Below are 27,866 nucleotides of genomic sequence, written 5' to 3'. Positions count from 1 at the left end.
GTTTTTTGGGGAAAAACCTTTATTTGAGTGAGAAGAACGAAGAGAGCTTATGAACAAGCTATCAAGTATTTGATAACTTTGCATAGTCATAATGCACAAGTTAAACAGTTCAAGCCGGCTACTGAGGAGTCTTCGAAGGTAAAGATGAATTTCCGAAATATTATTAAACCTGTTTAAATCCATTGGACCCTTTCGGTACAGAAAAAAAAAGTTCACAGATTTACAAATATTATAATTTACAATACAGGTAGACCCAGTAACTGGGGCGCTGTACTCCTTTTAAAACAATTTTTGACTTCATCTGTCGTACTAGCGCCCCAGGGAACGGCATAGAATTTTAACAAATACCCTGTTTTTCGCGACACCCAGCCACAAAAAATGCCTCAAAATTACAAAAAGACCAAACAAACTAGCTCAAAAATCGCCTACTCTATTCTCGATACGTCTAGGATGTAACATCAGGCATTTAATTGTACATTGTACTCACGATCATTTTTTAAACTCCAAATCGATGATTTTTAACTCCGCATCGTGGAGCGATTGACAAGTCTGCGATTTTCGGATGTGTATGATAACGAAACATGGCGTCGCGGTGTATAGATCAGGTGGTAGTCGCATCACGTGTCTTCGGTTTGCTGGTGACGCGTTGCGGGTGGATGTCCATCAACGGCTGTTTAATGCTGAGTTTTGAGTTTCAGGTTGAATTTCGGTTACAAAGTGAGTTTTTTCTTTAAAAATATTTATAAGCAGCAAAGCCGTCTGCCGCCATCTTGCTTTTTAACATGGATTCTTCTTGTCATGTAGACGGACAACAGAGGGCGCTTTCCTACGCGCGTATATTTTTTTCCTAGGTCAGATGTGGCTACATTTAACGGCCTCATGTGTCCTGGGAAAAAGATACGCTTCCAGCACATGGAGTCTTGGCACGAGACGTCTATGCTCGGTATACTATGTACTGCGCTTTGTGTAAATTGCTCGCTGACTATTGTCCATCTGCTTAGTGAGTGGTTGACGCAAGTTGATGGCGCCGCCAGTGAGCAGTGCAAAAAAGTGTTTACACGGAAGTTAGTGCACGACGTGGAATCGGAACACGCTAATTTCGATTTTCTTTTTACAAAATATTAACACCAAAGGAGAAAATTCAACAATTTTAAATCATGCGATCTTTGAATTTCAACTACAAGGAACATGAGAGTAAAAGTTCAGACTCCCGAGCTAGGTAGAAATATTTTTAACAGATTTTTGAAAAATTGTCGCAATGGTACGGGACCTTTATACCCTGGACTCCGTCGTGTTGCCTGCAACGGAGGAGTCCAACCTGGGCTAGGTTTAAGGTAGTGGTAAAATACTTCTCTTGAAACACTATTCCATGAAATGCTTTACTTTTTGAGAAAACAGCCAAACAACATCAATTCTCGTTAACAAGAATTACGGATTTATTTTAAACACATGTCATGACACAGTTTTCCCATTATTTTCTCCCGACTCCGATGACCGATAAAGCCCAAATTTTCACAGGTTTGTTATTTGATATAGAAGTTGTGGTACACAAAGTGTGGGTCTTGGACAATACTGTTTACCGAAAGTGTCCACTGGCTTTAAACTTGGGCCCTTCTTCTTGGGCTTGGCGAAATAGTTCTTTAGATTTTATTAAACTAATTATTTAAAATTTGAAATTGGTGGTGTTACCTAGGGCCAGTTGGACTCCTCCGTTGCATGCAACGCGGCGACGCCCAAGAGTATGTCACGGTAAATGTAATTTGTGTACACGTTTTTTTTTTACCAATTTCCAAATCATCACATCTGGACAAAGTCATCATTTAGTAAGTCCTGTTATGTGTCATAGTAATTCCACAAATGTAAGGAATAAAATGAGGTATGTTGGAGTAGTATTGGACTTTTTTAAGTGGGAGAAATTTGCAATCAAACTACCTCACATTTTGCGACCTTTGAAAACTTAGCGTTTAGGACATGTATCGAAGGTGGGCTGTAATGGTGACAGTGATGAGACCGATGTTAAAAGCGGAGCCATTAACAGCTCAACAAGGTGGGCTACCTACAGGAAGATGAACTTTTACACACAGTCACAATCATAAAAGAAAGAAAGGCAGTTTTTGTCTTCCATTTGAGCTCATTCAGCCATGAATTCATGGACATCTTTCATTTTTCAACAACACTTAGGAAACATGTCATAGAATTATTTCTTAATTAGTTGTATTGGTGAAATGTTTTACCTTACGCTGTTATGAAGAATTGTTGAGGGGGACTTACTTTTATTGATGTGTTTAGTTTTAAAATCTGTTTAGTCTAAATTTCTGATTTCCCCATTAGATGTCCTACAAGTGTGCAACCGTTGTCCAGTCTCCGCCTGTATTCTTCGGTCTCAGCCTTGAAAACGGCAGAGGGGTACCGGCCTGGTCAGAAGCTTCATGGATTCACAGTTGAAAAGGTCTGCCTTTTTTTACACTTTTTATTTTTTGAGGGGGAGGGGGGGGGGGGGGGGAGCTGCGTAAGCACATAAAGTAGTTAAGCACAGCAACATTATGTGAGCTGATTAAAGGCAGTGGACACTATTGCTAATAACTAATTATTTGCCTAAAACCTTACTTGGTGACAAGTAATGGGGAGAGGTTGGGGAGAGGTTTGTGAAAGAAGTAACTTTCCACGAATTTGATTTCGAGACCTCAAATTTAGAACTTAAGGTCTCGTAATCGACCATCTAAACGCACACAACTCTGTGTGACAAGGGTGTTTTTTTATTATTCATTATTATCTCGCAAGTTCTATGACCGATTGAGCTCTTATTTTCACAGTTTTGTTACTTTATGCATATGTTGAGATACACCAACTGTGAAGGCTAGTCTTTGACAAGTACCAACGGTGTCCACTGCCTTTAAGCACATACAATAGCTAAGCACAGCAACATTATATGCTTACTAGAATAAGGTTACCAGCAAAACTACCATGTTCCACGCACAACTTGTGACTGGAATCCTGTCTGCCTGTTTATTTCTGCCTAGCAGAAAATTGTCAAGCGATATTTTTTTGCTTAAAGACATGGACATTTTTGGTTATCGTCAAAGACCAGTTTTCTCACTTGGTGTATCTCAACATATGCATAAAATAACAAAACTAAGATTTGGACCCAATTGGTTGGCGAGAATAGGGAAGAAAAAACACCCTTTTCGCATAAGTTGTGTGCGTTTAGATGCCTTGAATTTGAGACCTCAGCTGAGGTCTCTTATTCAATTCAAATATTTGAGTCTCAGTTAGACAAATTATCTTTTTGTGACAATTGTTTTAGGCCTACTCATTTCTCAAAAACTACATTATCTTCAAACGGTGTAAGTTAATGTGAATATGTGGAAATTGTGTTTTGTTTGTACAAAAAGGACCAAAATCTTGTTATCGCTCCAGATTTTCGACAATGTCTCAAAAATGCTTCCACCATTTTAAAATCAATTTTCACAGGTTATTTTTATGGTTTATATCCCTACAACTTTATAAGATTGAAACAAACAGTTGGTCCCAAGTATAAAATATACACAATTCTCATGTTGGAATAATTGAGAAATGTCCTGAAATTGTGATAAATTGTAATATTGTTTAACGTGCATTTCAGGTGATTCCAGTACCAGAGTTATACATGACAGCTGTGACCCTATCCCATGATGTAACTCAAGCCAAATACCTACATGCAGCTCGTGAGGACAGCAACAATGTCTTCAGGTAACTCAAGCACATCTTTTATGTTAATGGGTCATTCCATGTAAAATCACCCCCCCCCCCAATGAGTTCGTAAACTGTCGTTTAAAACCGGCAGGGTCGTGGCGGTGCGTGAAAGGCCCTAGCCTTTGACTCTGGCCCTCATCTAGAGTGCCCTTACCAAGGTGCCCTTTCCTTTTCAAAAGCGAAGCATACAGTCCTGCTGTAAGTTTAATGTGCATGTAGAGTGTCATGGCCGAGTGGTTAAGAGCATCGAATTCAAGTTCTGGTGCTAATTCACCAGAGTGTGGGTTCGAATCCCGGTCGTGACACTTGTGTCCTTGAGCAAGATACTTTACTATAATTGCTTCTCTTCACCCAGGGGTATAAATGGGTACCTGCGAGGGTAGAGGTTGATATTGTGAATGAAAAGCTTTCGGAGCGCCACGGCAGCTCGGGGCTGTATACTCCCTAATGGGAGCTGAGAAAGATTAAAAGGGATGTTTATTGGCCCAATGACCAGGGGACTAATGTAAAGCGCATTGATACAGTTTATTGTGAAAATGCGCTATATAAGAACTTGTTATTATTATTAATGTCAATCTTTGGACTTTAAGTTTTGTGTCATACAAAAAGTACCCAAACCCTTTAACCACCACTACATTATACTTGTTTTTCTCGTTAGTGTTGGGTTTCGAACCACTCCCATGGACAGCACTGGTGTTCCCCACATTCTTGAGCACACCACACTGTGTGGATCACAGCGCTACCCCTGCAGAGACCCGTTCTTCAAGATGCTGAACCGTTCACTCTCAACATTCATGAATGCATGGACAGGTAACATAAGACATTGTTTTCAAACTAATGTCTTCGTTGAAAGGCACTGGACACTTTGTAACTACTCAAAATAATTATTAGCTTAAAAACTTTCTTGGTCATAAGCAATGGAGAGCTGTTGATATTGTGAGAAACAGCTCCTTCTGAAGTAACAATTTGTTTGAGAAAAGGGTAACTTCTTACTCAAATATTAAAAGACTTCAGGCCTGAAGCTTTTTATTAGGCATCTGAAAGTACAAAATTTGTGCATCAAGGGTGTTTTTCTTTTTATTATCTTGCCTCTTGGATGAGCAATTGAGTCCAAGTAACCACAGATTTGGTATTTTATGCATAATTATGTATGGAAGTGAGAGTACTGGTCTGTGACAATTAGCAAAGGTGCCCACTGCCTTTACTGTACATGTAGTCTAGATGTTACCATGCCAGTAAATAATTTTGTCATCTTTATGTCAAAAGTATGGGATAACACCAAAGTATGAAGGTTTTTAATAATTTACCTTGACTTCGTCTCGGTAAAACTATCAAGAACCAGGCCTCGTTGGGTTTAAACCACTAGTTGAAAACCTCTTCAAATCACATTGATTCCCTTATTTCAAAATGTCTGCAGATGGTTGACTTTGTGTTATTATTTTGTTTATATTACAGCGAGTGATTACACCATGTATCCGTTCTCCACTCAGAATCCAACAGACTTCAACAACTTGTTGTCAGTCTACCTGGATGCAGTGTTCTACCCAAGGCTCAGGGAACTAGACTTCAGGTACTATCTATTGAAGGTTTCGTTTATGCTCTTCAAGTGCACTAGTCTGTATGTCATGTGCAGGCTATTCAATAAAACATTCATTGTGGTATTGCCCTCACATGATGAAATACATCATTTGTGTTTCATAATATAAAAGGCAGTGGACACTATTGGTTATTACTCAAAATAATTATTGGCATAAAACCTTATTTGGTGGTAACGAGTAATTGGGAGAGGTTGATAGTATACAAATATTGACTGCTTCGAGTGCTATGGTTAAAACTATGACTCCCGAGGTGATCCCCGGAGCGTTCTATTTTCCCGAGGCGAAGCCGAGGGAAAATAAAACGCTCCGGGGATCACCGAGGGAGTCATAGTTTTTAACCATTGCACAAGTAAAAGCAGTCAATATTTGTTTTATAACACCCCAAACATTTCTAAATACTGTACTATTATTATTAAGTTACAGACCTGAATGCTACAATCCACGGACGACGCGAATACAAATTGCAAACACTTTTACTTAATGTGTTGCATGTAGTGTCGTGCAATCCGAAATGGTTACAGACAATTAATTTATCATACTCGTACACGCAACGGACGTCTGGGTACTGCACGCCGTGTGCTAGTCTGTCAGACTAGCGCACGGCGCCATGTGCTAGTCTTCGGACTAGCGCACGGCAAACCGACGGCCGTCGTCTAGCAAAACTAAGACATGTCATGTGACGCGCTCTAAACCAATGAGCAGGCAGAATACTTGCAAGGGGTGTTATAATATATAAATATTGACTGCTTCGAGTGGCATAGTAAAACTAGTCACTCGAGGTGATCCCCGGAGCAGCCTATCTTCCCGAGGCGAAGCCGAGGGAAGATAGGCTGCTCCGGGGATCACCGAGAGTGACTAGTTTTACTATGCCACGAGACAAAGCAGTCAATATTTGTTTTATAACACCCCTTCCTTTGATTCTATCTGTATACTTTAATAAAAATTAATTCACACAACACCTTTATTCTTCGTTGTTCATGTGATCCACTATCTCTAATGTTGTGTTGCGTACAGAACAGTACTGTTGACCAATTCTTTCGTACAAGTTTTTTATGCTGCATTCAGTGTTCTTTGAATCTGCTGAGTCTATAAAATCTCGTAATTCATCTTCAGTAAGTAAAACAAATCGCGGACGGGGCTCATTGTCCTCCATTTTCCTGGTAGAATCGTCAAAAAACTTTACGTGCACAATCAATCGTCAAACAAGAACTGTAAAATCTTACGTTGAAACACCGAGTTTTGACAAAATAAGAGGGTACCAGACTACTGCTGTTATGTTCGTTCTCTAAACCGTATTTCAAATGCACATATGTTGTTCATACACCGGGTTCGAGCAGCTCGTTTAAATCAATGGTAGTCAATGTAGTCTGGGTACCAGGGTATCCATGCACTAGTACATTGGTTGCTAGGCTATCGTTGAATAGTCCATTGAGTAGTTACTTTGGTCGGTGAACATGTCAAAATACACAACACCATGTGACACGCTCTCGGCCAATCAACAGATAGAATCAAAGGAAGGGGTGTTATAATATAAAACATTGTGAGAAACGGTTCCCTCTGAAGTTACGTAGTTTTCGAAGCATGAGGAAATTGACGATCAACTGGTATTATTTTTTTATTTGACTTTATGTTGGCTGTGATCAACTTCAACAAAATAGCTCCTTATAAATTGTAATTGTTATGTACTTTTGCTTCTGTGCAGACAAGAAGGATGGAGATTGGAGCATGAGAACAATGAAGATTCACACTCTCCCATTATCTTCAAGGGGGTAGTCTTCAATGAAATGAAGGGAGCAATGGTAATAAACTAAAATTAAGTCAAGTTTTGTTTACTCTAATTTTTGTTTGTCCTGAAAACAACAGGAATGGAAAAAAGTTTATAAAACAAAAGAATATGGAGAATTCAAGTTTTTTAATATCTTCTAGGACAAGTCCTTACTCTTTGTGGCACAGTTGGCTTGTGTGTGTAGCACTCGCCTCTCACCAAGGTGACCCCGGTTCGATTCCCGGCCAGGGCCGGCCATATTTGAGTTGACTTGTGGTTGGGTTCTCTGCTGTGCCACGAGGGTTTTCCAGACCATCCAGTTTTCCTCCCTAGGGAAAAATCAAACACTTTTTATCTTGGCTGTGCTCCGTGGTCATAATGGGTTGATGTGGCTGGCAGCCAAAGGCACCCTTGCGTGCCTGCTTCTCGAACACGTTGTAGCCGCGTCCTTCGCAATTCAGCTCTTAGCTGCAAGTAACGATGATAAGCCCTTCCAAATTAGTATTATTATTATTTTGTGAAATCCACCCCAGTATGTGTGTCACAGTGGTGTACGGGTTGGTTTTACATACCTTGTCTGAGTTACTCGTCCTTACTTAGGACTAGCCTTAAGTTTTTTAATACCTTCTAGGACTAGTCCAAACTCCTTGTGAAATCGACCCCGGTATGTGTATCACCTTATAGAGGTGTACAGGGTGGTTTTACATACCTTACAATAAGTTATTTTTTCTGTGTTTTCTTGGTAGACCAGCCCAGAGCAGATCTTTGCCCAGCACTGTCAGAGTAGTCTCCTCCCAAGTCACACTTACTCTCATAACAGCGGAGGGGACCCATTGCACATACCTCGGTTAACTTGGCAGCAGCTTAAAGAATTCCATGCTACCCATTACCATCCTAGCAATGCAAGGTAAACGTCATATGTAGACCCATTTCACAACGCGTAGCCCGCATACACGCGTGTCTCCTGTCCTCCATTTTGGGGTCAATGTGTGCACAAAAGGATGCCATACGACGCAACTCGACACATGTTAATACGTGAAACATCCTTTTGTGCATGTTTTGACCCCCAAAATGGGGGACACATGCAAGTGCACTGTGCGTTGTGCAATGGGTCTGTAGGAATAATAATAACTAGACATTAATTGTTTTTTGTCCTTTGGAAGAACGCAAAAGTGTTCTGGGTTTATTTTACTATTATTGCGATCCAGACTATAAACGTGGCCCCACTTATTCATTCATACCCAAAACAGTTTTTAAAGATTGGAACACATTATAACCACAGACATCTAATCCATCACAGACAATAAGACTTTTAAAGGGGCTGTTATAATCCACCTCTAAAGAAAATTGAAACTACGGCGCAACAAAAGGGACAGAATGCCTATTAATTTTTGCAGGGCTAATCGCGTGTACCCCTTGAACGATTTCCATGCCACCCACTACCATTCTAGCAACGTAAGGTAAATAGGAAGAAACTACTATACACATATTGACTGGCAATGAGGTAAACAGTGTACGTCTATTCCCCCAAGGGACTTTGAGTGACCAGAAAAGGGGCACTGACAGGCCCGAGTGGAATATGCCATTCCATATATGTTAATATTACATCTCAGTCTTATTTGTGAAATAAGAAAAGAAATTTGGAAAAGAAAGGAAGTTTTTTAGTTGATGTTCATGGTTCACGTAAAGAGAGGGCGCTGTAACCAGTAAAAAATTTAAAAGACCAGTGCTCGATCGTGCACTATTCCTGCAAAACATGCGCGCACGATCATTACACTTTATTTAGTTCACTAAACATGACTGTGTTTTAGCCAACCAGAATACAGAATAAGCAAGTGGTGTGTTATGAAAATAAAAAGTAAACTTGTAGGTACTGTACAACCATGTGGGAATCCCTCTTGTGGGAGTGTAGGTGGGGGTTTGGTCTTAATGTTTCAAACCGTATACTCTGCTCGTCTGCAGTTTGTGAGGTACATACTATGTGACTAATACAGCTACCATTTTCATTCACGCCAGATTCTTCACGTATGGCGACCTTCCACTCGAAGGTCATCTTAAGGTCATCCAGGGTCAAGCTCTGCAGTCATTTTCCCGGATCACGCCAGACACTGAAGTGCCTCCTGAAAAGCACTGGACTCAGCCAGTAAGTAAGAGTATTTGAGATCACAATCTTTAGTGATGTTTCCAGAATGACAGAGTCACCTACTATTTGTGCAGGCATGCAACTTTTCAGCTGATCAGCTGATTGCCTCTTTTTCTTTTCAAAACAGTGCCATAGAAAACTAAAAAGTGCTATACAAAAGTTAAGTGTGATCAGCCATTTCCTCTTTTTATTAGAAAATTGCATGTCTGTTTTTGACGTGTCATGGTCAAGCGGTCAAGTGCATTGGACTTCAGCTCTGGTGTTTCTCACCAGAGTGTGAGTTTGGGTCCTGGTCATGACACTTGTGTCCATAATCAAGACCCAATTAAAGATCAAATTTAACTGCTTTGTTCTTTGGATAGAGCATAAAGCCGTAGGTCCCATGCGTTGTGTATTGCATGTTAATAAAAAACAGTTACACTTTTCGCTGTCTGACTCAAATCCCTGCCGTAAACCCTTACAAGGGGTACATAAATGGGTCTCTTTGGTCAAAAACTTAAAAACCTGGACTTTTATTATGGTAATTGTAGGATTATGCCTCTGCACTACACTGTTATTGTTATAGCGCCCTCAAGTGTTCAGACTAAAGCACATGTCAACATGCTCATGTAAAAAGCTGCCTTCTTAGAATAGTCTCTCGTTATTCCCGAATATTACAGTAAGCACCTTGAGATGCCTGTAGATAAAGCGCTATGGAAAAAAGTAGTTTTAATAATTATTGTTTATCCAAATCTTTTTCTTTTTTTTTCACAGAGGGAGAAACATGTCCACTGTGCACCAGATCCCATGGCAGCTGACCCAGAGAAGCAAACCACTGTCAGTGTGAGTTTCTTGCTCAATAGGTAATAGAACTGGACCTAGTACATTGCCCTGTGGAACCCCAGCAGTTTTCAACATGCAGCCCCATTTTGCAATGTAGTATACAGCGTAAAGGCACTGAACACCTTCGATAATTGTCAAAGACCAGTCTTCTCACTTGACGTATCTCAACATATGCATAAAATAACAAACCTGTGAAAATTTGAACTCAATTGGTCGTCGAAGTTTCAAGAGGATAGTGGAAGAAAAAACACCCTTGTTGCACAAGTTGTGTGCTTTCAGATGCTTAAATTCTGAGGTCTCGAATTCAATTGAAACATTTTTCGTGAGAAATTATTTTTTTTCTCAAAAACTATGTTATTTCAGAGGGAGCCACTTCTCACAATGTATTATACTATCTACAGCTTTTCATTGCTCAAGTTAGTTTGTATTGAGTAATTACCAATAGTGTCCAGTGCCTTGAATGTTTGATATTTGAAATCAAATGCTGCTTCCCCTCGAGGTAATTCCTGTACTGTCGTTTCCCGTGTCGTGTCGTAAACCTGGGCGTGATCCCTAGCTATCTGGCAGTTTCAGGTTGAATGGCTTCTGACATTCTGTCTAGTAACCCCAAACAAAGATATGGACAAAATAGGGAGACTGCCAACATTAGGGCTCGGGAAAGTACTGAGTATACAGTGCTAACACACATCGGTATATGGGTAAAAACCAAAATTAATATTCTTTATTAGGGCTACAATCCCGGCCAAATATCGTTGGGACCCCCGCACCATGGCCCTGTGCCCCCATGGCTCTCATAGCACACTCTGTGCTCTCATCAACATTGAGCGGGGGGGTCGTTTATCGAATGGCTGGCCCTAGCATTTTGTCCAGGATTGTAGGGTGCGTTCGATAAGCTTCACTGGGTCGACCTGCGGTGCTCCTTCCGGTGAGCCCCTGACAAGAGCTAATCGAACGATCACATTTTTCCTCTCGGGCCAGCCCCAAGTGACTCGTTCCACAAGCAGGGCATTTGGTGCTGACCCGGGTGAGCCCTTTGAATGGCGTCAAAGCTATTTGAACGTACTGGGGCAGACCAGGCGTCGACCCAGAGAAGCTAAACGAACGCACCCGTAGATAGCTCGGTTGGTAGAGCAGAAGACTTGATATTTAAAAACAAAAAAGGTTTCATCCCCATCCTCTTTAATAACAAATTCTTATATAGCGCATTTCACAATTACCGTATCAATGCTTTTTACATTAGTGCCCTGGTCATAGGGCCAATAACATCCCTGCTATGTTTCTCAGCTCCCTAGGGAGTATACAGCCCCCAGCTGCCTGTAAGGCGCTTGTGGCTTTTTCATCCACATTATCAACCTCTACCCTCACAGGTGCCCATTTACACCCCTGGGTGAAGAGAAGCAATTATAGTAAAGTATCTTGCTCAAGGACACAAGTGTCATGAGTATTGTAACATGGGTACAGATTATACGGCAGTTACAGGTTGTGAGGCTTCTGACTGGCACCCCAAATAAATATACTGACAAAACAGGGAGACCTCCAACATTAAGGGCTAAATAGCTCAGTTTTATGTTTACTGATGGTGAAAATGTAAAAGTTACAGTGCATGAAATTATGACGATTCAAGTTTGGCTGTTAATATTGTTTGTGTTTTGCTTCTTTACACAGTATAACAGATTCTTTTGAAGCTTTCACAATGTCTATTTTGTCTCACCTGCTTGTGTCTGGACCCACGTCTCCTTTCTACCAAGCCTTAATAGAAGCCAACATAGGCTCTGCCTATTCACCTGTTATAGGGTAAGTAATGTTCAGTGTTTGTATTTGGGTTTTTTGGTGTCTGTTAGAATTGTCAGGCCATTAACTATTTTTTTGCATTTATACCAACGGTCCATTTGGTTGGTAAAATGTTTGCAACAGCTAATTTTATTTTCTCAACAACAAGCAATGTTCTAAATTGTCAAAATGGATGCCATTGCTTGTTTGTTTTTCTATCTATATTTTTCAAGGGACAAATCTTCATTGTCCACAGATTTACATTAAACTTACACTGTTTGAAGATGATGATAGTAGGAAGCTTCCCTTAAAATATTACTTGCTGAGGTGCTGTAGTTTTTGAGAAATGAGTAAAACAATGTCACGAAAATAAGTTTTACACGCTAAAATAATTTTCTCATGACTTTTTCAACTGAGTCATAATTGAAAAATTTATGAAGAGATAAAAACAACAAATTCTTATGTAGCACATTTCACAGTAACGGTATCGATGGGCTTTACATTAGTGCTCTGGTCAAAGTGCCAAAATCATCCCTTTAATGTTTCTCGGCTACCTGGGGAGTACTGCCCGAGCTGCCGTGGCGCTACAATGGCTTTTTCATACAAAATATCAACCTCTACCCTCGCAGGTACCCATTTATATCCCTGGGTGGAGAGAAGCAATTATAGTAAAGTATCTTGCTCAAGGACACAAGTGTCACAACCGAGATTCAAACCCACACTCTGGTGACTTAGCATCAGAACTTGAATTCAATGCTCTTAACCATTTGGCCATGACTCTCTAAGAGATGTCTTCCATATTTGTTTTGGTTGTCTTGTAGTTATGACGGAAGCACCAAAGATTCTTCATTCTCCGCTGGTCTTCAAGGCATTAAGATGGACGACGTAGAGAGAGTCAAAACTATCATACAAGACACCTTTAGAAAAGTTGCAGAGTAAGTTTTGAATGCTTTAAAGGCAGTGGACACTATTGGTAATTACTCAAAATAATTATTAGCATAAAACCTTACTTGCTAACGAGCAATGGGTAGCTGATGATAGTATAAAACATTGTGAAAAACGGCTCCCTCTGAAGTAACGTAGTTTTCGAGAAAGAAGTAATTTTCTAGGAGTTTGATTTTGAGACCTCAGAATTAGATTTTGAAGTCACGAAATCAAGCATCTGAAAGCACATAACTTCAGGTGACAAGGGTTTTTTTTCTCTTTCATTATTATCTTGCAACTTTGACGACCAATTGAGCTCAAATTTTCTTAGGTTTGTTATGTTATGCATATGTTGAGATACACCAAGTGAGAAGACTGGTCTTTTACAATTACCAATACTGTGCAGTGTCTTTAAAAAAAATTTGGGTCTGTTTGTTTGGTTGTTGTTTTGTTGTCTTGATTTTCATTTTATTCTTTTATAGGATTATGTTTTAGTACAGAAATTATCTTTGGTTTAAAAAAAATCACTACCGTGCAATCTTGAGCATTCTACATGGTGTTTTTTCTGTATTTTGTTGGAAGTAAAAAATAATTTATGAAATCATATCGGCTGCAATTTATAGTAGTTTTCATTGCTGAGAAGTCTTCCAAATTCCAAATCTACTCTGCGGCAGTAGAATATATCGCAAGACAAGTTCTCAAAAGAACATAATCTACCAATCAAGAGTATACACATATGCGATACCGCAAACCAAATATCCATAGTTAATATGATTAGGATGATAATCTTTTTATTTTATTTTACTGACAGGACTGGATTTGAGGATGAGAGAATTGAAGCCGTTCTTCATAAGATAGAGATTTCTCAGAAACACCAGAGTACCACGTTTGGCCTCAATCTCATTGCAGTAAGATTACAGTTCTTTAAACTACTTCTGTGACATCTATTGTTGAAAGTGTAGATTATTTTTAAGAATCTACACTTTCGTTACGAAACTAATCTACAGTTGAGTAAAGATTCATTACAAACTTAAGTAAATAGTTCAACTTGAAAATTACTGTCTGTCAAAAGTGAAAGATAGCATTAAAGGCAGTGGACACTATTGGTAATTACTCAAAATAATTTTTAGCATTACAAACTTAAGTAAATAGTTCAACTTGAAAATTACTGTCTGTCAAAAGTGAAAGATAGCATTAAAGGCTGTGGACACTATTGGTAATTACTCAAAATAATTTTTAGCATAAAACCTTTCTTGGTGACGAGTAATGGGGATAGGTTGATGGTATAAAACATTGTGAGAAACGGCTCCCTCTGAAGTGCCATAGTTTTCGAGAAAGAAGTAATTTTCCACGAAGTTGATTTCGAGACCTCAGATTTAGAACTTGAGGTCTCGAAATCAACCATCTTAACGCACACAACTTCGTGTGACATGGGTGTTTTTTTCTTTCATTATTATCTTGCAAGTTCCAAGACTGATTGAGCTCAAATTTTCACAGGTTTTTTATGTGAAGGCCAACTGTGAAGGCTAGTCTTTGACAATTACCAATAGTGTCCACTGCCTTTAAGTTCAACCAAACACAGCTGAAAATATGTTATCTTCCAGTTTACAATAACATTTTCCATATAACAAAAATTACTATAATAACACAATTATTGTGAGCTGAGCAAACTGACGTTGTACTCGATAGTGTTTCAAGCACTAAAGTATACCTAGATATTTTGTAAAATAATCATAAAATGTGACCAACCGTCGTTTGACAACGTATACGAAATTAGATAGACTAAATTAACTCATTAAAACTGTGTGACTTGGACTTGGATTCTTGACTCTTTCCCAGTAAGGCAACAAATATCCAGGGATTTGATTGCTCCGTAAGTGGAATTCCTTGGTTTTTTATGCCAAAAAAGAGGAAATTCAGCTATTGATTATCCCCCCCGCCATTTTTTTTTCTGTTAAGATCAAGTTCTGAAAGAAATGGAGATATAAGTATTCAATAACGCCCAAGATTGCAGAGTAGGGCTTTTAAAACCAAAGATAAATGTTAATATTGGGCTTCAAGGTCACAATTTTTCAAGCTCGCATGCTTCCTTGCTTGTGCTCCGAGTTCATTTTGTTTCTTTCTCAACAGCCTATCACATCCATCTTAACTTTATTTCTCACAGTCCCTCATGCAGAGCTGGAATCACGACACAAGCCTGGCCGACATGCTAAGGGTCAACGAGAACGTAGAGCGTTTCCAGAAGTGCCTCGCAGACAACCCAAGATTCCTCCAGGACAAGGTGGAAGAGTACTTCCTGAAGAATGACCACAAGTTGACCTTAATGATGACCCCTAAAGACAACTACAAGGAGGAGCTTGAACAGGAAGAGGAGAGGGTTCTGGGTAGTATGGTGGCGGAGTTGAACAGGGAGGATAAACAAGTTATTTATGATAAGGGTTAGTTTCAAACAGGTTTTTTTCCATTTAAAGACAAATCATTTTTAGTTGTTACTCCAAGATGTATCTTTTTATAATATATTGTGACACAAAGAGTTGTGTTAAAAACTGTCTTTATGGTTTATTACATGATATTTGATGTAAAATCACACCCCCCTAGGTTGTATGGTTGTATCATAAATTTTGGTGAGATCCCTGGCCTTTTGGGATTTACAAGTTAAATTTCTTCTGACTGGCACACGTGTGCGAAGATGTTGACAAAATTGAGAGACCATCATGTTAATCCAGAGGTGGCAGGTTTGAGTCCTGCCCTAGTTAATTTGACTAAAGCCATTCGGAAGTAGGGAACATGATACAGGAGACAATGCTGGCTTGAAGACACATAGTTTTAGTTATTAAGAGCTGGGAATAAAAAGAACTGAGTTTTGTACAGCAAGTTATAAGCAAGTAAATCTTGGCCCCAATTTCTAAAGCTGTTATAAGCAGAATACATTGATTAGCAAATTTCTTTGCTAAGCAAATATTGAATTGGGCACCAGCCACATTAGACCTTTATCACGGTGTGGCCATCTTGATTTTACTCCATTCCGATTCATTGTAACCAAACTGAGGCTGGACGAAATATTAGTCTGGTGCCATGTTAGCGCAATGAATACTAGCATTCATTACTGTTATTGGAAACAGGGAACATGACCAAGATGGTGACAGTGTGAAAAGGGTCTTTAATGCAAACTTGAATGTAAATTGCAGCTGGTAACTTGTTTTTGCTAAGCAATACTATTCTGTGGCGCTTAGCAAGTTTTGGTGCTTACATGCTTTATGAACTTTGGCCATGGTGATTTTTTTCAGATTTCGAATAAATTAGACATTTACCGTTGATCTTACCACCAGGGCTTGAGCTAGCGAATGAGCAGAATGAAGAAGAGGATCTGTCAGTCTTGCCGACTCTAAGAGTTTCTGATATCGAGCCTGAACTGAAGAGGACATTACTGGATGTCAGACAGATCGGTAAGAAGTCCTCGAGATTAGCCTTTCATCGTCATTTTTTTCATTAAATATCAAAAAACAGTATCCAAGGTCAAACTACAGTTAGCAATTTTTACAATTTTTAAGCAGCGCATTCTATCTCTGAAAAAAGCGCTTTATAAATCCTACTTATCATTATTATTATAATCATTATAATTTTCTGTTTATGATTTTTGTCACAGATGGCGTACATGTCCAGTGTTGTGAACAACCTACGAATGGTATAACATATTTCCGTGCCGTAGCGTCTCTGCAATCCGTACCTGATGATCTTCTTCCATTTGTTCCCCTGTTCTGCAACGTCATCACAAAGTGAGATCAAACAAATATTTCATAATAACTCTGTAACTTTTAATTTTTAAACCTCCTACTCTCTCAGGCCTGATAAGGTTTATCGCGAATAGTAAAATATCAAGAGAGGGCGTTGTTGAACCCACACAAAGGTATAGGCGTTGCGTGCGCAAGTGGTAGAAACTGTATAGAAACTGCCCCATATTCCTTCCCACAATGCACTGCGGTTCTGAATCGCGATAAACCTTATGCTTCAGTTTGAAAAGAAAAGGGCGTCAAGGAATTGTCTCCTTGATAATAAAGGGCACCCCTACAAGGAAATTGTAAATTTCTGTTCTATCATTTCATGGGCACCAAGGCAATGATCAAGGGCAATGGAGGCAATTGCCTCTATAACCTCCGTAAAGGATCGGGCCTGAAAGTTTCTATAAGATTGTAAATTTTCGAATTGGAACATTAAACTACACTGTGTACTATAAGTTTGCATATATACTATAAGTTTGAGTAATTACCAATAGTGTCCACTGCCTTTAACCTTGACTTGTATTTTTCATCAACAGAATGGGGGCAGCAGATATGACCTTTAATGAGTTTGCGCAATGGGAGGAGCTTAAGACAGGAGGCTTGATGATTGGCAGGCACATCTGTCAACATCCGGACGATGTCTTAATGTTTGAGCAGGTAAAGAGAAAAGTTGTTTTACATGTTCTTGTGATTCATGTTGCTGTTGTCTTGTCATCTGTTTTCCCCATATTTTATTAGTCCTTTTAAAGTTTAGAGATCCTTTTTTACCAATTGCAATAAGTTGGAGGGGGGAGTTCTTTCGCAGTGAATGTTTCGCAGGAGTTGAGCACAGCTCAACTGTTGCAAAATACTCGTTGCGGATTTGTGACGTTAGTTTTGTTTTCACATTCGCATTCGCAGGAAGTATGAACCCTATAGATGACTTTACTCTACTGCACTCATACTTTTTTTCTTGGAAAATGGGCGTAGAGCCTTACACCTTTTTTGAGGGTAAACAACGACATTATCGCACACTGTCGTTTATTTTGTCACACATACGACCCGTGAGGGTTGTATTAAAAATGTTTGTTATTTCTTTGAATAAAATTGGTTTAAATTTGTTTCACTCTCAATTGTTTTTAAAGACACTGGACACTATTGGTAATTTTCAAAGACGAGTCTTCTCACTTGCTGTATCTCAACATATGCATAAAATAACAAACCTGTGAAAATTTGAGCGCAATCGGTCGTCGAAGTTGCAAGATAATAATGAAAGAAAAAACACACTTGTCACACAAAGTTTTTGTGCGTTCAGATGTTTGATTTCAAGACCAGAAATTCTAAATCTGAGGTCTCAAAATCAAATTCGTGGCAAATTACTTCTTTCTGGAAAATTACTTTACTTCCAGGGAGCCGTTTCTCACGATGTTTTACATGTGGCTGCTTAATGCGCCATAGCACCTTGTAAACCCTTATAAGGTACTAACTAATTGGGTCTCAGAATTCATCACTGCAATAACCTATCTTTCTGAAAGTTTGTATATACTCAGTGCCTTGAGTACCTTGTTTGGTAGATATGGGCGCTATATAAGACTTCGATATTATTATTATTATTATTATCAACAGCTCCCCATTACTCGTTACCAAGTAAGGTTTTATGCTGATAATTATTTTGAGTAATTACCAATAGTTTCCACTGCCTTTAAAATAAAACCTATTTCTGTATGAAAGTTCATTTGTGAAGTAACCGTTTTTTTGTGTATGTTAGGGAGTTACTTTGAATTCCTTTAGCTTGGATAGAAACTTCAAGGATATGTTCTCCCTGTGGACTGACATCTTCAACAGGTACTTTTATCAAATCCTTTATTAAATTCTCTCTAAATATCGCATTATCTTTTCATTTCATTCAATTGCCCTTTGGTTGGCAAAGCCACCCCCGAACAAAGATATTGACAAAATAGGGAGAGCGCCGGCATGTTAATCGAGAGGTCGTTGGTTCGAATCCCACTCTAGTCAATTCTTTGTTCAACCCCAAAAATCCTTTATCAAATTCTCTCTAAATATCGCAGTATCTTTTCATTTTATTCAGTTGCCCTTTGGTTGGCAAAGCCACCGAAAGGTCATACTTTTTCTGCCGTTTCCTTCGTTGGGTGTACCGTTATTCAACTACTCGTTTAATCGTGTCACCTCGACAAAAAGTTGTGCCTTCCTGCCTGGTGAACCAGTTGTGTTTTCATGACACAATCAGACATCAGTGACAAAATCCTTCAATCCTTTCATATGAATTTTATGATATTCAACAATATGCCGCAATACATCTTGTGAATTAAAAACTAGTCGCGACTAATGTCGAAGTCGGAACTATTTGAGGCGGGACTGGTCGGGTAGTAAATTTCACTTGTCGCCCAGGCTTAAGGCCGAGTCACACTGCAGCGATAACGAAAATGATAACGATCACGACGCAAAGAGAACGCATTATATTGGTTGAATTGCTCCACGCAGAATACGCACACGCTTATTCAATCAATGCGTTCTCTTTGCGTCGTGATCGTTTTCGTTATCGCTGCAGTGTGACTCTGCCTTTAGACACAATATTGTTTAAAGGACTTGGGTACTTCTTGTAACACAAAACACAATGTCCACAGATTTACATTAAACTTACACAGTTTGAAGATAATGATAGTAGAAGGCTGCCCTGAAAATATTTGTTGCTGAGGTGCTGTAGTTTTTGAGAAATGAGTAAAACAATGTCATGAAAATACGTCTTTACATGCTAAAATAATTTTCGTCTCATGATCACTGAGACGAAAATTATTTTCATGACATTGTTTTACTCATTTCTCAAAAACTACAGCAACTCAGCATATAATATTTTCATGGAAGCTTTCTACTATCAATATCTTCAAACTGTGTAAGTTTTGTGTAAATCTGTGGACATTGTGTTTTTTGTCCTATAAAAAGTACATAGACCCTTTAATGAATAATTTTATGTGTGCAGTCCCAATCTTGAGGATATGGATCGACTCACCACTCTAGTTCGTATGAGGGCGTCGGAGCTTGCTATGTCAATTCCAGATATGGGACACGCCTACGCAATGAAACATGCTGGTAGCTCGCTGTCACCGGTAGGCAGAATTCAAGAAATATGTGGTGGCATGACGCAGGTAAGTAAAGCTCACTTCCTTGTTTTTTTTTTTTTTTTCATTTTTTTGTACAAGTCCTGATGACCACTTCAAGGAGGGGACAAATAATAATAATGATATAAAAGTCTTCTATACATGTAGTGCACGTATCTACCACAAGGTACTCAAGGTGCTTACATGTAGTATATACTTTTTTTAAAGAAAGATAGGTTATTGAAGTCATGAATTCTGAGACCCAATTATGTAGCACCTTATAACGGTTTACAAGGTGCTATGGCGCATTCATCAGCCACAGCCAGGAACACCGGGGCGAAATTCCTTCTCTTTTCGATTAAGTGCACAAGGTACTTTTACATGCGTTACACAACACATGGGACCATCGGCTTTACGCCCCATCCGAAGGAATGGTTTAGTGTCTTGTTTAAGGACACAAATGTCACGACTGGGGGGATTCGAACCCACACTCTGCTGAGTCAAATTTTTGACTCCCATAAATGGCCGACCGTGTTAAGTCGCAAAGTAAAAGGAAAACCACGCAATTTCGAGGAAAATTTGTGTGGATCATTATATTCTACTTTTAAAATATCTTTCTAATCATATGCATTTTATAACAAACGGTTTACAAATGCTTTTCAAAGACCAACTCGACCGATCCAAGGCAACGTGTTCCTTTAATGTAAGTATGTGGATATTGTGTTTTGTGTCCTATAAGAAGTACCCAGACCCTTTAAAAGATTGATAATTTCCACACTTATCCCATAAACTGAAACGTAATGAATAAATTGAATGAAGCTGAATTGAATTGGTTTTGCACAGGTAAGCTTCATGAGAACAATCGCTGAATCTTCCGATTTGACAGACACAATGAACAAATTGAGGCAAGTGGCGGCGTTGATTCTAAACAAGAAAACTATGAGGTAGGTTTGATTTCTAACCATGTTGGGCAGGTAGTGCTTCTGCCAGCCAGGCTTCTGATGGATGATACCCAAGCTTACATCCGTATGGTCTGTGAAGGGGGTAACTCTGTTTCAGCCCGTTGGTTGGGTGGCAACGTCCCCTGGAACAAAATAAATTGTAGCCCCCACCTTGAAGTGGCCTTCAAGCCTTGTGTGTCTGGGGAATTGCATAAAAATATATATAAAAAAATGCATTCCTCACCAGTCTTCTGTAAAGTGTTATTTATGAAGTTGTAATAATGCCTACAAAAAGTTGTTAATGTTTGGTTGACCCAAATCTTTCACAATTTTTCGAAAAAAATTTAATATAAAAAGGGAAAAGTATGAACCAGACCTTAACCATGACACAGAAATTATATCACAAAGCTGTGTTTAGAATAATAATGTTGTGACTACTTGTCAGGGATGTGATTTCTCCGGTTTTAAACTGAATTCTGATTTTATTTTGCCCCCAAAAAAGATATTACGTTTTTTTAATTTTTTTTTATTCTATGCCCCAGACTGCAGAGTAGGGCTTTTAAAACCAAAGATAAATGTTACCAGTTGGGCTTCATGCTTGCAAGTTTTTCGAGTTCGCATGCTTTGGGGCTTTGCGCTCGGAGTTCATTTTTTTTTTCTCTAGCAGCCTATCACATCCCTGTGTTGTAGCGAGCAATCTAGTTCACCGGAGCAAAGCTCTGGTGTTGTCAGCAGCAGAGTTTATGTTCGAATCCTGGGCCCAATTTCATGGCTCTGCTTACCGTAAGGACAGAATCGGCGCTTACGGAAGCAGGGAATTCTGTGCTTACGGCAAGCGTATGTCACGGGTTAGCGGCGAATTTTGGCTTCGGCGCTTGCGTACTCCACGTTTCTAGGCATTCTACGCTTACAAGGCTAGCGCAGAAACTCGGCGCTTGCACGTAAGCGGGGAATCGCAATCGTAAGCGCAGAATTCGGCAGTAAGGAGAGCCATGAAATTGGGCCCAAGTCATGACACTTGAGCAAAGAATTTAACCATAATTGATTTGTAAAATATTGGGGAGGTAGTGCATTCTTATCTGCCAGCCAGGCTCTTAGTGAATGATACCCATGCCTACATTCTTCCTTTACTGTAAAAGGGGTAACCCTGTTTATAAGCCCCCGAAGTTGCTGGAAATGTGCCCCTGGAGGTAGCTGATTTTGGTCGACAGCCCAAATCAGTTAGGTGTAGCCCTAACATTGAAGTTGCCATCTAGCCTTGTGATGTTAGGCGATATTTATTTTTGAAAAAGTGTAATAATAAAAATAAATGGTGTTTTTTCGCCAAGGTAAAACTTGCTTTGTTTTTGTTCCTTTTGCAGATGTGCACTGAATTCTGGCCCTGCGTTCATGGACGAAGCGTTGAACAACTTGGAGAATTTCCTTGGTTCCCTGCCTGGTAAGGCAGAACAGACAGGGCTCCCTCTATTGACCAAGGTAGGATCATTAAAAAAAAAATTAAAATTAAACATTGTTTGGAACTGTGCTGAAATTTCAGTTCCTCATGTGGACAAGATTTGTAAAATTTCTTTGAAAATTAGCTAGATTCTGAAAATTGATACGACTTTGGTTTGTTCTTGTAGGTTGATAGCTTCAACCCTGAGTGTTTGAAGACGCATTTTGAGCTTCCCTTCCCAGTAAACTATGTCAGTCGAGGAGTACAGGCTGTTCCTTACACACACACAGATTTTGCTAAGTGAGTATGCCCCACTCTCTGTGAAATGTGAGTGAAGATTGCTCCAAAAGTTTGTGTTTGTGGACATTTATGTAAAAAATTTCAAGGATCAAGGACTATTTAAAGGAACATTACAGAATTGCTGACACAGTTGCTGGCAGTGTAAGCACTTTATGTTATCCACCATATACATAAACTGACAAACCTGTAGAAGTTGGAGATTGATCGGCCATCTGGGTCACGAGAAAATAGTGAAAACCGATTACACATTATTTTTTGCATGACATTGATGCAATTTTTTTTTTTATAAAATGCTCACTGAGCGATAAACTCCAAACACAAAGTTAAATTATTTATTTCTCATCCAATATGACATTTCAGGCAGATTTATTTTAAGGGATGTTTTCTACTATCATCATCATTAGATCGTGTAAGTTTGATGTAAATCTGTGATCTTTGCGATTTTGTTTTCTTACCAGTCTGTAAAGTTCCTTTAAAACACAAATTTTGTAAAAATTATTTGAAACTACCCTCCAGAAAGTGGTGGGGAGTAAAACATATCTTGGGTTTGATCCCTGGCCACATGGCAGTAATCGGTCATATACCTTATGACCGGTGCCCCCGAACAAAGAGATTGACAAAATAGAGAGACCGCCAACATGGAGGTAGACAGCTCAGTTGGTAAAGTGACGGCATGTTAATCCAGAGGTCATTAGTTCAAATTTCGCTCTAGTATATTTTCTTTGTTCAACCCCAAATGATTTTTAAAATGTACAAAATCAGTTTCCCTTATGGTTTATTATTTGATAGAAGTACATGTCACAAGATCTTTTCAAGATTTTAATGGAATTCTTTCAAACATTAGAGAATGACTGTTCATTTACATCGTTTTTGAATTTTCTGCCTCTCCATAGGTTGAGGATACTAGCCAGACTTATGTCCGCAAAATTCCTTCATAGGGAAATACGGTGAGCATAAACAATAACTAATGAATTACTTTTATAACCATTTCGAGACCATTATCTTCTGTGTTATCAAAGTACAAAGACATGTATATTACTACTGTTTTGGAGGGGCCTCGGCTAAAAAGAACTAGAAATGTTATGTTCTTTTATAAATACGGGGTGTGTTCGATTAGCTTCCCTTGGTCAACCCAGTTGCATTTGAGTAGCATGAACATCGTTGAGCAAGTTCGAGTGTGCACCATGGTTAACTAAAGGTTGACAATTTTGACTGAACCCAGGCTAGTCGACCATTGATTGACTACTGTGGTTTGACCATTTGGAACCAGGGCCCAATTTCATAGAGCTGCTTAGCACAAAAATTTGCTCAGCATGAAACAGGATTACCAACCAAATTTCCATGTGATTTTTAGGATAAGAATAAAACAGCTGAATACCTGTAACAAGCAATATGCAACAAATGAAAATTTGGTTGGTAATCCTGTTTTTATGAAGGAAGAAATTTCATGCTAAGCAATTTTTGTGCTTAGAAGCTCTATGAAATTGGGCCCAGCTTCAAGACCATGGTTTATTCCGTGGTCCCAATAGCCTGTTCCATGCTAACATGTGTAAAGTGCAGAAGGGAACCAGTGACTCTATAGCGAAAAAGGCGGGAAGCATATTTAAAATGTTCTTCAAAATAACTTGTTCTTCCTCTCACAGAGAAAAAGGTGGTGCATATGGGAGTGGAGCATCGATGGGAACTGAGGGATCATTTAAATTCTACTCATACAGGTGAACAAAATTTCCTTTTGGTTTGAAACTTTAAAAGGGTCAAAGTGAAAGGCAACCCATTTCTGTAAACTATCACCAAAAGCCTTGACTTGGGTTATATTGTTAAGTTTTTGACACAATTTATTCTTTTAAAAGTGTCTACTCAAGCAATTCACAGTTGCTATGGTCTCTAAAGCTTTAAATTAACCAACTGACCATTTTCTAAAATAAATAAAGACATAAATTAAAAAAAACTTGTCTTTATCTTTTTGTAGTTTGTTTATTTGCTTGTTTTTTTTAATTTGGCTTTGAATACCTCTATCATATTTCCTTTTAGAGACCAGGGTTACAGTCATTTTTTATTTTGATTATTATTATTTTTTTTGCAGGGATCCCAATTCTTTGCAGACGTTGGAGGCATTTGACAGGTCTGTTGAATGGGCCATAGAAGGACCTTTCAGCCAACAAGATATTGATGAGGCAAAGCTGTCAGTATTCTCCGCTGTAAGTATGCCATTTCTGACAAACATAAGTATCTCAAACTTACAAAAACTACTCAACTGTAATTTATTTTAAATTTGCATCAGGGCTAAGTTAAGACCTGACTCCGCGGTAGTGAACTTAATAACAATCCTATAAGCTAAAGTAGTAGTCCAATTTTTCTATACCTTCCGCATGGGTAGTAGTTTAAAAGCAGGACAGTTCTTCTCAGAACTGGGAAGTCTCCTGAACAATCCGATAAATCTACTCTGCGGTAGTAGAATATAGAAAGACAGTTCTCTAAAGAACAAACTCTACCGGGCTAGTAGATATCAAACATGGTGTTACCGCAAACCAAATATATATTGATACCTCACTATGCAATGCCTCAAATCATATATAAAACCGAGAACATATGCTATCTGATGCCAACCTAATGATTGGAATCACCACAATAAGCAACCCAAGTACAACCATGGAAAACAGACACACATACAGACAATAACGTAATAATGTTTTTACCTAATGTACCAATGTGTAAACAAAGAAATTGGCCGAGCACCGAATGCATTAGGCCTACATTTCAAACTTGTTAACACCCAAGGTGGACTGTAGGGGAAGGAGGTGGGTTGAAAAGTTACTCCAAAATTAAGCTGTGACAAAGTGACAATAGTTATGCTCCCGCCAAACTTTCAGCCACTCATTTGCAAGACCAACCCTAATTGGTCAACCATGTAAACCAAACCAACACAAACTTATGTAAGCAATGCTCCCATTGGTTGCTAAATACCCAACACTACCATACATAATACCACACACACGACATGCCATTGTGTTAATGCAAGCCATAGGGAAAAAACCTAGACTGGATAACAAGTCTCCCCATGACTCATGCGAGCTAACACCAACAGGGAGCAATGTGCCGAGTATAAATAATTTTATCGCTTACTCGATAAAACGAAATATTGTCTGTTTGTGTTTACTTTCTGCAGGTTGATGCGCCCGTTGCTCCATCCGATAAAGGCATGACTCTCTTTACATCTCACATCTCTGACGATATGAGACAGGAGCAAAGAAGGAGGATGTTTGCCGTTACCAAAGAGGACCTGCAAACTGTTGCGCAAAAGTAATCTTTTAAAAAGTCTTTCCGATTTTTGTAGAGAAATTTTATCAAGGGTTCTGAGAACTCCTCCAAAAAAGAATGTTTCCCTGAGGTTCTTAAAGATGTGTGGAGGGTTAGTTGTTTACCAGGGCTCAAATTCAAGCTCTGCTTAATACCGACGAATTTGCATTATGATCACCATTCTTAGCTTACTGTCCAAGCGCTGAAATTCTGCGCTACCTGTGTATTAGCGAAGAATGCCTAGTAACTTGGAGTACGCACGTGCACAAGCAAAAACTCCCTTAACCCATGAAAAACTCTAAGCACTGATTATTTGCTAACGGTAAGCAGAGCCATGAAATGGGGCCTAGGTCAATCATGGCATGATTTTCGCTGGACGTTTATGATTTGGTGTTAAGTTGTGTACGGTAGATTTTCTTTAAAAAGCAGCACCCCTTTTTTTCCCCTTGGTTTTTCTTTGACTAATTGACTGTGAACTGCAGTAGTTGTAGTTCAAACCAAAACAAACAACTGAAAACCCTCCGAATGTTTCTAAAATGTACTGCATCCGTTTTTAGTTTTGTTGTGTATTTCATGTGGAATTGCAGACAATAAAGACACACACTCTGCAAAGGATCTGCCATTACTACTATCCCTGGTAGTGCAGGTCGTGATGTGACCTTTGACATTAGCCATATATGCAAATTATTTAGTACTCAATATTTATGAGCTGATTATAGCTTAAGTGGGCCAAAGATATCACAAGTTTCAAAATGGATTTGCCCCTTTTACTAAGTTCTGAGTAGAACTCTTTTTCCAAAATGTTTTGTTTTTTTTGCTCAAAGTGGCTCTCCACATCCCCCCTCCCCTTTCCCCAAAAGGCAGAAATGGCAATCAATTTTTATCTTGCCATTTATTTTTTGTTTTCATTTATTACACCAATTGATTTGTGTTTTAAAGAATGGTTTCTGTTTTTTATTATATTTTTATGAAGGTACCTTGCCCATGAGGCCCAGATGGACTCAGTTAGCTTTCTTGGTCCTGAGAACCTAGCAACGACATCTGATAAATGGAACGTCCACAGAGAAAGCAGTTGAGGAAAGGACCTAGAATAGGCTTCAATTAAAGAAACAGTTGCCTTGGATCAGACGAGTTGGTCTATAAAAGGCGTTTGAAACCGTTTGTTACAAAATGCAGATGTTTTGAAAGTAGAATATAATGATCCATACAAGTATCACTCAAAGTTGCACGTTTTTCCATTTACGTTGCGAAATAAAACGATTGGCCATTTATGGGAGTAACAAATTTGACTCCCATAAATGGCCGACCGTGTTAGGCGACGAGGTAAAAAGGAAACCACGCAATTTCAAGGCATATTTGCGTAGATAATTGTATTCTACTTTTACAACATATTTCTACCCATATGCATTTTACAACAAACAGTTACAGAACGCTTTGCAAAAACCAACTCGACCAATCCAAGCAGCGTGTTCCTTTAAAGATTTGTCAACATTATGAACAAAGCTACCACCGTTTATCGGCAGAACATTGGTTTTTTGTTCCCATACAAGATAGTCCGTATCCAAATTCCAACATCTGCTCTGCGGCAGTAGAATAAAAAGCAAGACTTTGTTCCCAAGAAACTAAAATCTGCACAGCGAAGTAGATGTACACATGGTGTTACTGCAAACTGAATATACATTGATACCTCATCATGCAATGCCTCAAAACAAAAACAATTTCATTGTGTTATTTTCAAGAAGTGTCTGATCTTTTGTATGGGTTGTCACATTTGGTTTCTGAAGGTTGTGTCACTCGAGACACTTTACAGGTGACCAGTTCTAGGCAATCGTAGATAAGAACATTTTCAGTTCTCTCATTGTTTTCTTGGGGATAGTAAGTTAAAAAGCTAGAAGATGTCTGTTGCGCTGATGAAGTGCTCCTTGTGTGCATACAGTGCGGTTGGTTGCCTCCAAGTTGCTTTAACAAAACTGGCTTTTGTGTCATAATTGCTTTTTTGAGATATGGCGGACACTATAAGAGCTGCACTTTTTGATTTAGTTGTATATCAGACAAATTTATCTACATTTTAATTTCTCTTTATTCAAAGTTTTCTTTAAAGCCATTATGCACTTTCGGAACAGAAAAAAATATTTGTCATTTTGTTATATAAAACAATCGAAAGCTATAATTTTGATATATTTGACTGCTTGTTATTTTTGCATAAGAATTATTCGTGGACTTTTAAAGCAGAAAACTGAATCAATTTTCTGCCTGAAGAATAAA

The 27,866-nt window shown here is 38.9% G+C and overlaps 1 protein-coding gene across 1 annotated transcript; it reads left to right on the top strand.

Annotated features, from left to right (window-relative positions):
• LOC139939856 (presequence protease, mitochondrial-like) lies at positions 1-27,866 on the top strand. The gene is made up of 26 exons (XM_071936008.1): positions 1-138; positions 2,332-2,449; positions 3,623-3,729; positions 4,391-4,542; positions 5,188-5,302; positions 7,033-7,129; positions 7,842-8,002; positions 9,112-9,238; positions 9,992-10,080; positions 11,726-11,854; positions 12,652-12,765; positions 13,566-13,662; positions 14,919-15,192; positions 16,084-16,200; positions 16,401-16,530; positions 17,070-17,190; positions 18,281-18,357; positions 19,511-19,676; positions 20,472-20,572; positions 21,931-22,045; positions 22,192-22,304; positions 23,198-23,251; positions 23,948-24,019; positions 24,388-24,502; positions 25,471-25,604; positions 26,575-27,866. Exons 1-26 carry the CDS (start codon positions 92-94, stop codon positions 26,675-26,677), a joined length of 3,045 nt encoding a protein of 1,014 aa, XP_071792109.1. The 5' UTR covers positions 1-91; the 3' UTR covers positions 26,678-27,866.

Source organism: Asterias amurensis, chromosome 7 (assembly GCF_032118995.1).
Source record: "Asterias amurensis chromosome 7, ASM3211899v1".
NCBI classification, from domain to species: Eukaryota; Metazoa; Echinodermata; class Asteroidea; order Forcipulatida; family Asteriidae; genus Asterias; species Asterias amurensis.
The sequence above is the reverse complement of the archived record's forward strand: the minus strand, read 5'-3'. Positions and strand labels throughout refer to the sequence as shown.

Coding starts and splice junctions, on each gene's coding strand:
- LOC139939856 (XM_071936008.1), top strand. CDS start 92: ATGCACAAGTTAAACAGTTCAAGCCGGCTACTGAGGAGTCTTCGAAG. Junction 5,303..7,032: donor CTCAGGGAACTAGACTTCAG/GTACTATCTATT, acceptor GCTTCTGTGCAG/ACAAGAAGGATGGAGATTGG. Junction 20,573..21,930: donor CTAAACAAGAAAACTATGAG/GTAGGTTTGATT, acceptor TTCCTTTTGCAG/ATGTGCACTGAATTCTGGCC.